This window comes from Odontomachus brunneus, unplaced genomic scaffold (genome assembly GCF_010583005.1).
Source record: "Odontomachus brunneus isolate Ranch 3 - 2012 unplaced genomic scaffold, Obru_v1 Obru_scaffold_059, whole genome shotgun sequence".
Classification (NCBI taxonomy): Eukaryota; Metazoa; Arthropoda; class Insecta; order Hymenoptera; family Formicidae; genus Odontomachus; species Odontomachus brunneus.
This window is the reverse complement of record NW_022639509.1, coordinates 522,670-536,419: the sequence shown is the minus strand read 5'-3', so window position 1 is coordinate 536,419 and position 13,750 is coordinate 522,670. Positions and strand designations below refer to the sequence as shown.

Genomic DNA, 13,750 nt, shown 5'->3' with positions numbered 1-13,750 from the left:
ATATATATATATATATATATATATATATATATATATATATATATATATAATAATAATAATAAATAATATAAATTATTCTAAATACGCAATAGAGGTATACAAATAGAGTAGATATTTTGTCTGTGTATTATAACATTAATTTAAATGAGAATCAATTTACTTACATCGTATTGTCCTTCTTTCATTAGGATCCAGTTGCAGTCCAGTTGATGATCTGCTTGAATGTGATATCTACCATCAGTCCAGAGTACCGCTTTGTCTATAGTGACAACAGCTTCTCCAGTACTTCCAGTGAATCCAGTAAGAAATTCTCTTCTCATATCACGCGGATCCACGACCTCACTCTAATGAAATTCACGTAAATAATATACATACTTTGTAATATTGCAAATACATGGATATTTATACATAGGAAAAATCATTAATCTCTTGATTATAATATTAAAAAAAATTTTTTTGCAGATGAGCATTAAAATATGAAGCTAATGCTTCAGCTTGAATCAATGTCTCTCAGTTATTATTAGTTTAATACCGGTAATAAAAAGTATATTTTTTATAGATAAACTTTTTAATCTTTAATTTTATCACACGATATCTAGAAATACTTGTTATATTTTATGAATTTTTTAAAAATTCTTAATATGTCTTCATTGGGAAACATAGATTCAAGAGACTAGATGCACTGCACTCGGAAAATCGAATAAAACCTTTTAGCAAATACGGCAATAGATTGCTGTCAAGCGTATCAATCAAAACTGCATTTTTTTAATGCAAAATATTCTCAATATTAAAAGAAACTACTGTCGAATACTATACACCACGCGAATATACCTCTAAAGGCCCGGCACGGCCATGAGAAACGAAGCTCACTGTCTGAAAATTTAAGTACAATGAGAGTGAGGCCGATCTGTTAATACGCTAATTGCTAAGATGCATTTGAATAGATCTTTCTAAATCAATGTTAGATATAATTAATAACATCGGATTAACCGTGTCAATCGTGTAGAACTTACTTGATGTTCATCGTCCGATGTAACAATATATCCATCAAGGGCTGGTCCTTGAACCGCTGCCACGCGAACCATTTCAGATCTCAGTTGTCTTAGTTGCAAAGAAGTATCGTGTCGATTGACTGGTTGATTTTCGATGTAAGCATTCACCGGACAATATAATCTTTTGGCTCCATTGTGATTTAGTTGTGGTTCCGACAATTTATCGTCCTTATCGGCTCTTGTCAGTTCTGTTGAATATTTTCTTATTTTATTTATTATAAATATATTGTGAAATATTACCACATTAAGAGTATATTAGAAATAAATTCTAAAATCAATAGTTAAGTAAAGAGAATATCACGTGTGTTAAAAGCAATTTTTGTATTAATACTTTTATAAAATGTAGAATATTTTCAATATCTACTATATATTTAATTTAATATTTTAATGTAATTTATATAAAAGTATAAGTATAAGTTTGTTGTGGTTATCTCTCTCTCTTTTGTATTGTTAAGTTGTAATGCTTAAATTATAGCAATACTATTATCCATAATATATAGTTTTTACGTATATTATGGGAGCAACAATATTTGTAAGTAAATTGTAAATTATATGAAGATAAAGAATAACATCAAGCATTAAAATATAAATATAATCAAAGAAAGCTTTCATTGTTGGACCATGAAATAAAAAATAATTATGGTAAAATATCAGGGAAGAGTGAAGAATAGAGAAATGTAACATATGTACATAAATTTGAGAATTTTAATTATAAATATGTTTAGATAATGAATGAAGAATAGGTGGAATGATATAGTGTATTTAATAGATAGATTTTTATGAATTTAGGCCTAAATTTTAACATTAAATTATTTTAACATTAAATAAGGAAAATACAAAAGAGAAGAACTGGAGGCGCCGGGTATCGATCCCGGTACCTCTCGCATGCTAAGCGAGCGCTCTACCATCTGAGCTACGCCCCCTGACAAGGGGTATCTTTATGCACAACATTGAAACTGTCTGCACATGTAGGTCATAATATCTTTGCAAAATATTTCTATTTGCATTATCTTTATATAATTTATTTATTTAGCAATTTATTTGCAAATGTTATAGTTCTCATAATATATGTAAAAACAAAGTTAATATAATATGAAAACTTTGCATACGATGGATAATAGTATTAGCAATTTAAAATATATAAAAGATGACCTTAATAATTTTTTAATTATATAAACTATGTTTGTATATTAAATTGAACATACACACATGTACACATACACAGTAGAGATATTGATAATACTCTACATTTTTTAAAAATATTAATACAAAAATAATTTTTTACTCGCGCGATAATCGATTCAATCATATAATAGATTTAACAACGAACTTGGTTCATATCGCATGAAAATAATAAATTTTTAATTTGGGAAAACAAATAATCATTAAAGATTGTATTTGACAAATTAAGGATTTTTAATAAATGTTTCAAATAAACGACAATTTTACAAGTTTCTATAGGCTCTAGAGCTCTATCGCGCTCTATATAATAGACAGTAAACGATGCATCGCTATCCAAGCGAGTTTTGACCGGAACCAGTTTGATTTCCGTTACATATATACGTCCCATGGGAATCCAGAGGGTGTGCTAAGTGGTGCTCGCGTACCAGGAAAACATATCTAGCTCGGAGTACGATCGTCCCGAAATGCACGTTTTAATCGTCACGTGTATTGAACTTTCGCTGGCATCTCACCAATAACATATGTCAGATCGACCTTTAGCTTAACGCGTTCCCTGTCTCCTTCTTTCTTCTTCTTCAAATCGATTTCTTCATCGAGTCTTATTTTTCTTCAATATCGCACCTGTAGGCGTGCACGGCATACGTCGACGGGCGGGAAGAGATCAATTTCGTGGATATGGAAATGGATCGAATATAATTCAGATCAAATCATGCGCGCACGCGTCCCCGCGTTTATCATTAATGCTCCGTAACTGGGTCAGCGTATTGTTTATTTAATTTAATAATTTAACGTAAACATATATTATCAAGTAATATTAAATATATTACTAGGGAAGTAGGAGCATGCAGTAGGAAAGTTTTACTCCGATGTAACCTTACAATTTTCAGCTTGGTAATTTTCCCGCGTTGTAAAGCTCACGTCCCTCAACCCTTTTTTTATTCTCTTGAGTATTTATGGATTTTTTCTTACCCCCTGCCCCTAACGGTGTGGTTAACAAAGACATGCCGTAGCGAAAAAGTAATTCCAATGAGTTGTTACGGAATAAATAGTACGAAATGCATATATCTTTATCAAAAATAATTGCGAACGTAGAATAATGTTTATCTTGTGATAAACGACTTAAAAATAAAGAAAAATAAAAAATATCATCATGCAGTGAAACAACGAAATAAAAGAGAGAATGCATTGCATTGTTTCTTATTAGAAGGAAGAAAACGAATGGTTTGAATTAAAATGGAGCTAACGCGCTATTTATAACAAGAGAGGTAATTTAAGTCACAACTTACCATTAATATTGAACGGCTGTCTCGAACGCTTTATAGATAATTACATGTTTCGTAACTACGTCGATTAATCATGCGATATTTTTGCGTTTGATCAAATAAAATAACTGAATTAATTATATCGTTTTACGATATTCAACTCATGTGAACATAATAACAGTATATGACTTGTGCATATCGCGTAAAATTGTCTCGTTATGCAATAAATATAATATTTTATAAATAACTGAATTGCTATTGCGCGTGCAAATGTATAATATAATAATCCTGCAAATGTATGTATATTTGTTCTCTTTCTCTCTCTCTCTCTCTCTTTGTTAATTATATATATTTTCCACGCGTCAAAACAATTTCTCATAAATAAATAGCAAATAATAAATCCAATAAATACATAATTGCATTATGTCGATATTTTACGATGATCACATAGTTTTATAATTTGGAAGTATAAATAAATATATGAAAGCGTTCGATACCTCCGGACGTAACATGCTCTCTCTTCTACTTCCACATAGCGAAATAAATTCGTAAGAACGTTTCGATGTTATGTCTTTATGACAATAATCATTACTCTCGCGTAGCCTTCGTCCTTTGACGGGCTCGGATCCAGTTTCGAGGGTGCTCTTCTTGTCTCGCCTTTGCTCTCGACCGTTGGTTCGCCACTCGCTCTACCGTCCTCAAAATACCAGGATACCATGAATCCTCGGTTAGTCTCGGACGTGGGGCAGAGTAGCCTAAGGATCGACAGCGAGGTCAACGAGACTGTGTCGAAGTGGCGCGTAAAGGCGAATTTTCACAGAATATAACAGAGGGTGAACTTAACAAGACCGAAGCTATTCTCTTTCTTAGTTCGTACCACGTTGCCGTTGTCGGTTTACCATTTGTTCACCACTCACTTTTAGGCTTCGAGCTGACTCGGCTAACAGCACGATGAAGAGCTTAGTCGAGCCTCGTAGCTAGTGAGGAGGGAATAGTGGCGCACAGTGACTGTGATAAGAATGTTTCGAACACGCATGTTATATATTAATTCGTTACGCGAACTTCTAGTGTCGTGTATCATCGCGAATAAAATAAGTACGTTATTGAAACGATAAATTCGTTTAAACACGGTCGTACGAATATAGATGAGAGGTCATTTAGTGGTAAATTGAGTGAGCAGAAAGAGAGAGAGAGAGAAAGTGTGATGAATACGTATTCCATAGGATTAGGATTGGCTGAGCATCGAGTTCACGTCATCGAGTTCTTTTGACGTTCTTGTGAATTATCTAACGTTTGCAATTGCCCAGCGACGATAATGATAGATACCCGCAGAAATGCGAATCGAGTCTCTAAGAGGAAATTATTCTCGGTGATTGCAGTATCTTCTAACGATTTCTTTTTGGTGATTTTGACTTTCGGCCAGAAATATCTCATTGAGAGTAGCGCATGTAACGTTGGATGATGTGCGCGAGGAAAGATGATCGAGATGCTGCGAAATTGGACTGTTTCTCGAGATGATCTTTAGCATCTAGCGAACAGGCTCGCATAATCTGCAGAAACTTCATTGTGATCTCACCTCGCGCCTATGTTGGAAGAGCTCTCGTCATCCGAACTCGCGGCTAGATTTATTTCTTTCTCTTTCTCTCCTTCTCGTTATTATCTTCGCTTCTTGTCACCTTAATTTTGATTCGAATAAGATCTATGTGAGAAATTGATTTTGAGCAATTTATAAGATTTTCGTAACTGATAAGTGTTCATTCGATTAGGAAACGGTTTTCGCATTCGATAAGAAAGGTATCACGTCTTATATTCCATACTAGAACGTAAAAGCGAGACAAAAGGAATCATTAAATATTTTTGTTTCCATGGCAACGTCATCGTTGATGTCATTGAGTTCGTTCGCAACTCATTTTGGCGCTACTATTGTACTAGGCTCACACATGAACGAAGAAGTATGTCAATGATGATGATGGTAGAGGATATATGTATACATGATTTCTACATGACTTCTAGATCTCTCGTTTTAACATGACGCTTGTAGAGCGAAAAAAATATCACGTGGTTTTGCAACTGCAATGTGTTAGCGTTACAACCACAGCAGTAGTGTACACGTGATGGTTCATGATGCTTTATATAAAATATTGCTGACGTACAGCGTACACACACATATGCAGTTCTCAATTTCACATAAATAATTGCACATTATGAAAGTTTAATTATATACAATTACGCAAAATGCACGGCGCAAATATGGGAAAGCATTTCGCTCATAATGACTAATTTGAAATTCACAATGCTGTTCGTTAAATGCAGCAAAAATAAGGTAATATTCGAACATTTTTGCGGAAGTACATTAAATCGTCTCTGATTTAATGCATTTTATTACTCATTTTACTGGTAAATATTTTGTTAATGCAATTGCGGAAAAATTTACTCTATCCGTTGATTTATTTCGTGTTATTAATTGCTAATTAAAAGAATGTAGTAGAAATTTCCGGAGAGAAAGAAAGAAAGAAAGAAAGAAAGAGAGAGAGAGTGAGAGACAGAGAAAGGAACTTATCTGTTTATCTATTAAAAAGAACACAATAGTGTACGATGAATCTGTAATTCTATGCGAATCAGCTACGTGACGTCTCGAGATGACCTTCAGTATCTGTTGATCAGGATAGCATAAACCGCGAGAAGCCAGACGATTTACGATATTTGCATCTGCAGCAGCTGAGCCATTTTAATTCCTCAGTCGCTTGCCTACTTCCTCCGTGCGTTGCCTTCGTCCGCGTATCTTATGTTTCGCGAAACCTTTTGGTGCTACCACGAGTTTCTCGATACGGTTCGTCAGTCACGAGGCACTTTAGTTCTGTCACTGACAACGCATGTCGCTCATTGATTCGTCAAATTTATGAGGCTCGTCGCCGAGGAACGAAACGAGGAATGCCCGACCAGCGATTCATGCGATCGAGAAAGTGTGAACGCAGTTGAAAAAGTCGATAAAGCCGAAAAGCCAGTTAGATTGTCAAACGTTCCCTTTGCTTAACTATCAGGGATTCATCTTCGGAGGCCGGTTGGCAAGGCTTCGATTTGGGATGGCTCGAGGCTTTTTGCAACAGGGTAGTAGAAGTGGGATTAGCGTTCGCGCTAGGGTAGTTTTATATTCCGTCGATTTCTTTGCGGGGAACTCTACACTGCGATAAGTACACGTTTATAAAAGCGAACATCCGACAAGGCTATAGTACGTATAAATACGTTAAATAATAGAACGCGAAAACTTTATCAAGTTTTCTTAACAATAAGTGGAATAATCGGGACACTCTTGATATAAACATGAAAGAATCCGATTGGATAATGTATCACATGATAATGAACTAGAGTTTTCTTTCGAAGCCAAAGGATAGTAGATCCAGAATAGAAATTCTTATATTTTGCATTGCGATTCGACAGAGATTCCACGCGCGTGTCAGTCTTAGAATTAAAAATATTACTTAAACGTGCATGTGTATAAATAATGAATCATGATAAACATAGATGAACTCCAGATCTCGGAGCGTGCAGTATCACGTGAATACGAAAGTGCACGTGTTGATTAAAAAAAAGACATGCGATTTTGTATTTTGTTCTTATCTTTTAAAACTCGCAAACAGTAGTCGATTCGCTGGCATTTCAATTGGAGGCGGTCGCACGGAAAAAGCAGTTCAATCATATCGATGTTTCAATATGTAACACCCCACATTGCATCGTTTTCACAAGTGGGGTAGTGGGGGATGGAGTTGCCATTCGCGGTTCGCGCGCGCGCGTATCCGTCCACGTTACCCCCATCGGAGGTGCTTTCCACGCAGCTGCATCCATCGCACATGCCTGATGCACATGGATATATGTACATACATATACGCAACGCGACGAGGGCGATGAGAGCGACGAGACCGACGGGAGAGTGGTGCGCTGGCGCCGTCAGGCATCATCGGCGGAGATCGATAACCCAGGGGGAATCGGTGTGCGTGTGCACCCACCGATGGCGGGGGACGGAACGGGTGGACGGAAAAAGAATGGCAGAAAAAGGAAGACGTAGATGGCGGTAAAAAGACATCATAAATCGCTCCCGGCTGGTGTCCCGGCACCGACCCTCCCTCTTCCCCGCCGACCGTTACTCGTTACTCTCATCCACCCTACGGAATTCGAACGTTTCCCGCCACCGACCGCCTCGCGCGCTATACGGCCCTGGCCGTAGTGAGATGATCGCCTGCTTAAGTGGCTCGCTTCGAGCTACCGCCAAGGCCGCAGACCTCGTCTCCAGGCGTTTGCCGGCCAAAAGTCGCGCTGCGAAAAAGATACGTCGCAGGCTCCAGGTTTTTAGCGGCTCCTTCCGACGGACGAAGCGTCGCCGGTGCCCGCCACCCTGCCAGGGTAGCAGCTCGCGATGGAGGTACACCCCGTGATACGCCGCGAATGCGCACTTGGCGCGAACGACTGGGGCGAACCGCGGAGGTACACGCGAGGGGTTGTTGCTGCGCCGCGTCGTGACGCGGCCTGACCCTACCGGCCGCGTGACCCGGCGCGACGGCGCCGATCAGCTGTAACGAGTGCGCGCGGAATCAGAGGGAGCTGATTGGTCGCTTCCGTGCGTGGCCTTGATGAGCACGTGGCGCGGATCGTGTTCACGCGGCACGATCAATATCAGCTGTAATAAAGGTCTCGGTCGCGACGTCAAACGTCAAACGGCTCGGCGCTGAATCTAAATGAATCCCGAGACTTCTTTTCGTTCGTTTGATGAAAGATTGATACAGCGCATTCCTCATTCACTTGGGATTCATACGAGACAATAGCTGATCGTATCGATTATGAGGCACGACTACATCGGGAAGATCGTACCTGCGCAAGGAGCTCTTGTTTCTTGGACCTACCTCTCAAACAGGAATGTAGAATGAAAGATGGAGACGTGCAAAGTTAATACAAAAAGGAGCGGTGAAATTGCCACGCAGATAATTATCCCTGATGATCGCCGACTCAGGATTGAGAAGAGCGCCAAAAGAGAGAGCGTGATCCCGACGGCCGCACTTTCGAGGGCGCGACAAACTTTTGTAGACAGACGACAGGACAGAGAATCCTCTAGACGGCGAGGAGGATTGACGCTCCGACATTGGATAATGAGTAAAACGGTACTTCCAGGGGACGATCGGGAATAGGAATTCCCGATTGGTGCGCGGAACGGGATGGCATGCGGAGTTAGAGGTGATGTTTCCCGTTCCGCGACCACTAGCAATCACCGCTCGCCGCGATGGGAGTGACAGGCAGGGATCGATAAATCGAACCGAAACTCGACCGGAAACGGAACAGGCCCTCATCAGGTGGCGGCGGTAGGTTGGTCGGTTGCTTGGTCGGTCGGTCGGTCGGTCGGTCGGTAGGCACCGATTTTCGATAATTCTTGACCTGGAATTGCGCGGTGCGAGAACGAAAACCAAGGGTTTAAAGTTGCAGGGTGCGCTCGAATTTTCTTTCCTGACACGACGAGCGATTAAGGCGGAAATGCTTTGTATTTATTGGAAAACAAGGGCGGTTCGGTAGCAGGATAACACGAGGATTCAGGGGGTGATTTTCAGGCATCGCCCCCTCCCCCCCTCCCCGAAGGGGTAGCGCATTTCATGGAGTCAGTTGGTAACCGAAACGCTATGGCGCAGTCATCGACATTGGAGGGATTGCATCGTGCCGGAACCGCGGATCGACAGATGTTCGCGATGCCCCTATAAGTTTGAAACGCCGGCAGCTGATGGGTCGTCGCTTGAAACTATCGTTTACATCCCAGGACGTTACTTCTCCGTAGAACAATTGAATCAAATGTAACAGACTATCAAGAGACTATAATTTGTTAACCTGCCGCGATCATATCCAGGCCTTTAAGAATGACTCCAACCTCTCTTTCGTCAAACTGAATTTTCCACATTTGTTTTCGTATCTTTTCTCTCGCAATGTAAGCATACGCTCGCTCTGACTCAAGTTCGACTCGAGATACACAAAATCTTAGCAACGCAGTTTGTTACCCTCGTATTGTTAGAAATTGTAATTGTTATAATGTTATTTGTGCGACCTATATTTCCACCTCTGTGTTTCTCTCTTTTTCTCTTTCTCTCTCTCTCTCTCTCTTTCATTATTTTATTCAATTATACGTGTAAAGTTTGGCTGTATATTGTAGGGCGATAAATAACATTTAAAAAGAATTATATAGTCAAATTAGGTAACAATAATAGAAAATAATTAAAAAAATATGTAGATACGTGATACATAATCTAGATTGCTGATATATTTTCGTAAAACAGCGTGTGGATAAAATAATAAGAACGTGTTTATATTTTCAGTTTAGTCCTATATCCATGGTAACGAGATGAAACTTTTTAAATTGACGATTTTTAAAAGAAGGTTAATTTGCAATTTGAACGAAACAATTCGGATTTTTGTGAGTATTTCTTATATTAGAATTCAAGTGCGTGTTTTATGATAATGCGTTGCGTGATGACTTCAATTATCGAAAAATTGGGAACAGTAGGCACACCGGTGTGATCGCGAAAACGACGTGTTATTCCGTTGCGAGACCCGAAGGCTCGCGGAACTGAAGACTCGATGCCGTAGTAGCCACATGAACTTAAATTATCAAGGAGATTAACGTGACGCGACGACGAGGAGGTGGCCTGCGCTCGTTACCGTGATATTAGAGGAGTATCAACATTGCGGTAGTCTATGCCGACTCGATTTGCCAACTTAAGAGAATCGCGTCGTGCACGTGCCACGGTTTAACGACGCATCGAGTATGCGCGGACGAAATTCGCTGGGAAGGGGAGCAGGTGAGAAGCCCGCCAAACCGAACCATTCATAGGAAGAAATGGGTTAGAACAGACGAGATACTCGAGTAGTAGGAGCGTAGGAAAGCGATGTTGGTTTCTGCATCGCTATAATAGTGCATCGCCGCTGCCGATGTATACGTATGCACGTCGGTGTGTAATTGCAACAATATAGTTTATTGTTCATAAAAATTCACTTGTGTCACATATTTTTAAAGAACTTTACACGGGCGAGATATCTCAAGCAAAAAGATGTGTACGATGTCCTGTAATGTGATTATTTCGTTGGCGTATCGGAATGTCTTATAAAATAAAATTGCAATATTTATTTATAAAAAGTTATGATATATTCTTAAGTTAAAAACCGACAATACCATGCAATCAGTTACGTCGCGTAACTCTTGCATTTCGCCAAGTATTCGAAGTAGTTCATAGCATGCGATCTATCCGCGACGTAATTATTTGCGCTTATAAAATAGCAATATCACGGTATTCATTTGCAAATTTGCAAATTGCAAAATGGATCGGGTGCGATGGAATAATTTTTAACGCCTGGAGGAAGACATTTTGCAAAATTACAGATCAATCGCGCGCGAATCGCGGGTGCGTATAACTGTCAAAATAATTTCCCGTTTGTCATTACAACGTACGAGGAATTGCAACAATTTGCTGTAAACAAGCAGCAGTTTGCAATTACACAGGAAAACAGAAGTTGCAGTGAAGGCGCATTGGCGAAAAGCCGGCCGCGTTACATTTGTAAACGGAACTCGTTGCGCGACATAGTAACCTGGTACACGATGCGACATTTTGTGTTAAAAAAACGCGACCTCCCAGCCATCCTATGAATTCCCACGCGATGTTGATCCTTTAGCTACTTCATTCACGACGAAAAGAAATCGTATCGTGACAAAACCGATCGTCTTAATGTTCAATAAACAATCAGCTTCGTATTTGACTTCTTCGTTATGTTGATTTGGCATTTGTTAATTGGCGTGAAATTTTCTATCTTTTGTTACTTGTATATTGAGAAGTCAACATTCCTCGACCCTTCGTTCAAGAAAAGGACCGACCTCTAAAGTGTTCGGAGAGAGTTCGCCTGATTAAAGACATCAAATTAAAACGCGAAATTACGGTTTCAAAATGCGAGATACGAATTCAGTTTTCAATGAGAAATTAGCTGTCATTGATGTAGAGTCTTATTTTACTTTCTTGCACTTTTTCTTTTCCACTATTCCAATTTTACGGTGCGTATTAAGGGTGCTGAGAATTTCGGGCTCGTTGAGTGACAATAGCCGATGCAAGTGGTGGCTTATTTGCACATGCTAAAATATGCTCCAGCACCTGCGCAAATTCTAAAAGTGTAATTATCATCTCTTTGACGCAGCATGTTCGCACGAACTGGCGGACGATGCACGTATGCATCGACGTGAGTCATTCATCTTACTCCTACCGACGACGCTGACCATTTTTTGTTTACAGATATTGGATAAGTGACAGCGCGTTGTAGCAGGGCCGTATGAAGGCATAGGGGGGTCGCGACGCGAATAAGAGGCGGGGCGTGCTTCACATCGTTCGCGTGCTCGGACGCGAGTGGGGACATTAATTAGGGTGGAACAATAGAGAACGAGAATTTTTATCAGGGTCGCATAGCGCACAGGAGGTCGAGGCGTGGGAGTAGAGTATCGTCGCCGATGCTTGGGCCTCGGCGAAATCGAATGGCAGCCGCCGTCGTGTCGCTTTCGCGAGAGACTCTTCGCGTCGCGACTCTTTCGCGTGCGAAAATCGCAAACTCTTTTGTAAATTGATTATTTTAATTTTCTTGTCTTTATCTCTCTTTGCTCTTCAACCCTCGAGTATTCGATTCTTTCCTCACGATAGCGAATTTTTGGATGAATTTAGGTTTCCTTTGGAATATATTTTTCAAGGATCGTTGGAAATATTCTCGTTGTATTCGCGGGTCATCAGTCGCTAGATTCGACAGCGCTATCTAATTATAATTATCGTAGAAAGTTGCTCGTGCAATCATCAATTTTACACGCACTTACGTGTGATTCTCTCGCGGCTGATCCTCAATTAGATCCAGCGCGAGAATCAGAGTACAAGAGAACTTGGCGAACGTGAGAGAGACGGTGGGATGGTTGTATTATGTAAGATATATAAGCAAAGCGTGCACTTGCGCACTTTAATAACTCGATACGCTCGTGTGATTTATCGGTTTGTTCGCGAGACTGCCACGCATCCGCACATTGAGACTTCTAACAGTAATTTACGTAAGCGATTACGCAACGTTTGCACATTGTATCTACACGAAGTTCTCGTCACGCAAAATTTGGTCAATTAATCGTCTTTTCGAAGCCAACAGATGATACAACCTAATAATGTCTGACTCATCGTTTTCGCGTAATGTTTCACGAGGATCAAGATGAAAACAAGAAAATAGACTTTGAAAATTAGACGTTTAGAAAATAGAATGTTTTTGTAGGAAATAAAATCTACAGTTGCAATTTTAGTTTTTCTGACTGATAAAGGCACATATTTAAAACAACAATACTTACACGTATGTTAATTCTCTGTTTAATATGTTTTAATTCTGAGACTCCAGAGTTTTACTCTCAAATCTTCTGCGAGTCAGGACTAAATCGTGAATTTCAGGACGCGGCATTTCCGCGGCACCTTCGGCGCGATCGATCTCTGCGAGTACAGCCGATGGCAATGCGTGGGTGGCGAAATAAAGAGAAGAGTCGAAGCTCTCTCGTCGAGACTGGCAAGCGTTTTCGAGGGTGTTCGAGGTCGCTTTGTCTTAAGGGCAAGGACACTGTGCATCAAAGGGCCTGAGGGGCGATGCGTGGCCTTACCAAGGCATCAGCCCCTACAGGGAGTGTTCGAAGGGCCTGAGGGTTCCCCCTCGCCATTCGCGACGACGAGTTCCGTGCTCGCACACCATAGCGACGTATACGCAGACACGTATCCGAACACGCAAGTACGACACGCACGCGTTTCCCCCATAGGCTCGACACATTCGCGCGAACTGGTTGGCCTTACGCACTGCTGCGCGTACATGGGTTATCGGGGAAGCATGATCTCTCCGTTTCGCTCCTTCGGCTCCTCCTTTACTCCTTTTTGGACCGAGGCCGAAGCCTGACTACGGTCCAACTGTGCACGGGACGCATAAACAACGAGCATTCTCGAGAAGTTTTGCGTGCACAGTCGCCAGATACAGAAACCGAAGATCTTCGCCGACGACGACGCTAATGCCAAGGGTCGTAGGCTAAAAAATTTAATTAGCGACAAGTAATTGGATTGATGCAATAGCTATTCAAAGGAGCGCTATCAAGCCAGCTGTTGTCGAAGAGAGCAAGTCGGTTGGAGAGAGAGAGAGAGAGAGAGAGAGAGAGAGAGAGAGAGAGAGAGAGAGAGAGAGAGAGAGAGA

General features: G+C 40.6%; 1 protein-coding gene and 1 non-coding gene across 2 annotated transcripts in view; both read right to left on the bottom strand.

Moving 5' to 3' along the window:
* Nucleotides 1-13,750, bottom strand: part of LOC116845903 (xaa-Pro aminopeptidase 1) — a 32,967-nt gene that overhangs the window by 6,210 nt on the left and 13,007 nt on the right. The window contains exons 2-3 of the mRNA XM_032819138.1: nt 1,014-1,240; nt 165-344 (exon numbers count right to left, since the gene is read on the bottom strand). Coding sequence (XP_032675029.1) covers nt 165-344; nt 1,014-1,240 — 407 coding nt within the window. The remainder of the gene's footprint in view (nt 1-164; nt 345-1,013; nt 1,241-13,750) is intronic.
* Trnaa-agc lies at nt 1,903-1,975 on the bottom strand. Its single transcript has one exon. It is a non-coding gene; the product is annotated as a tRNA-Ala (tRNA).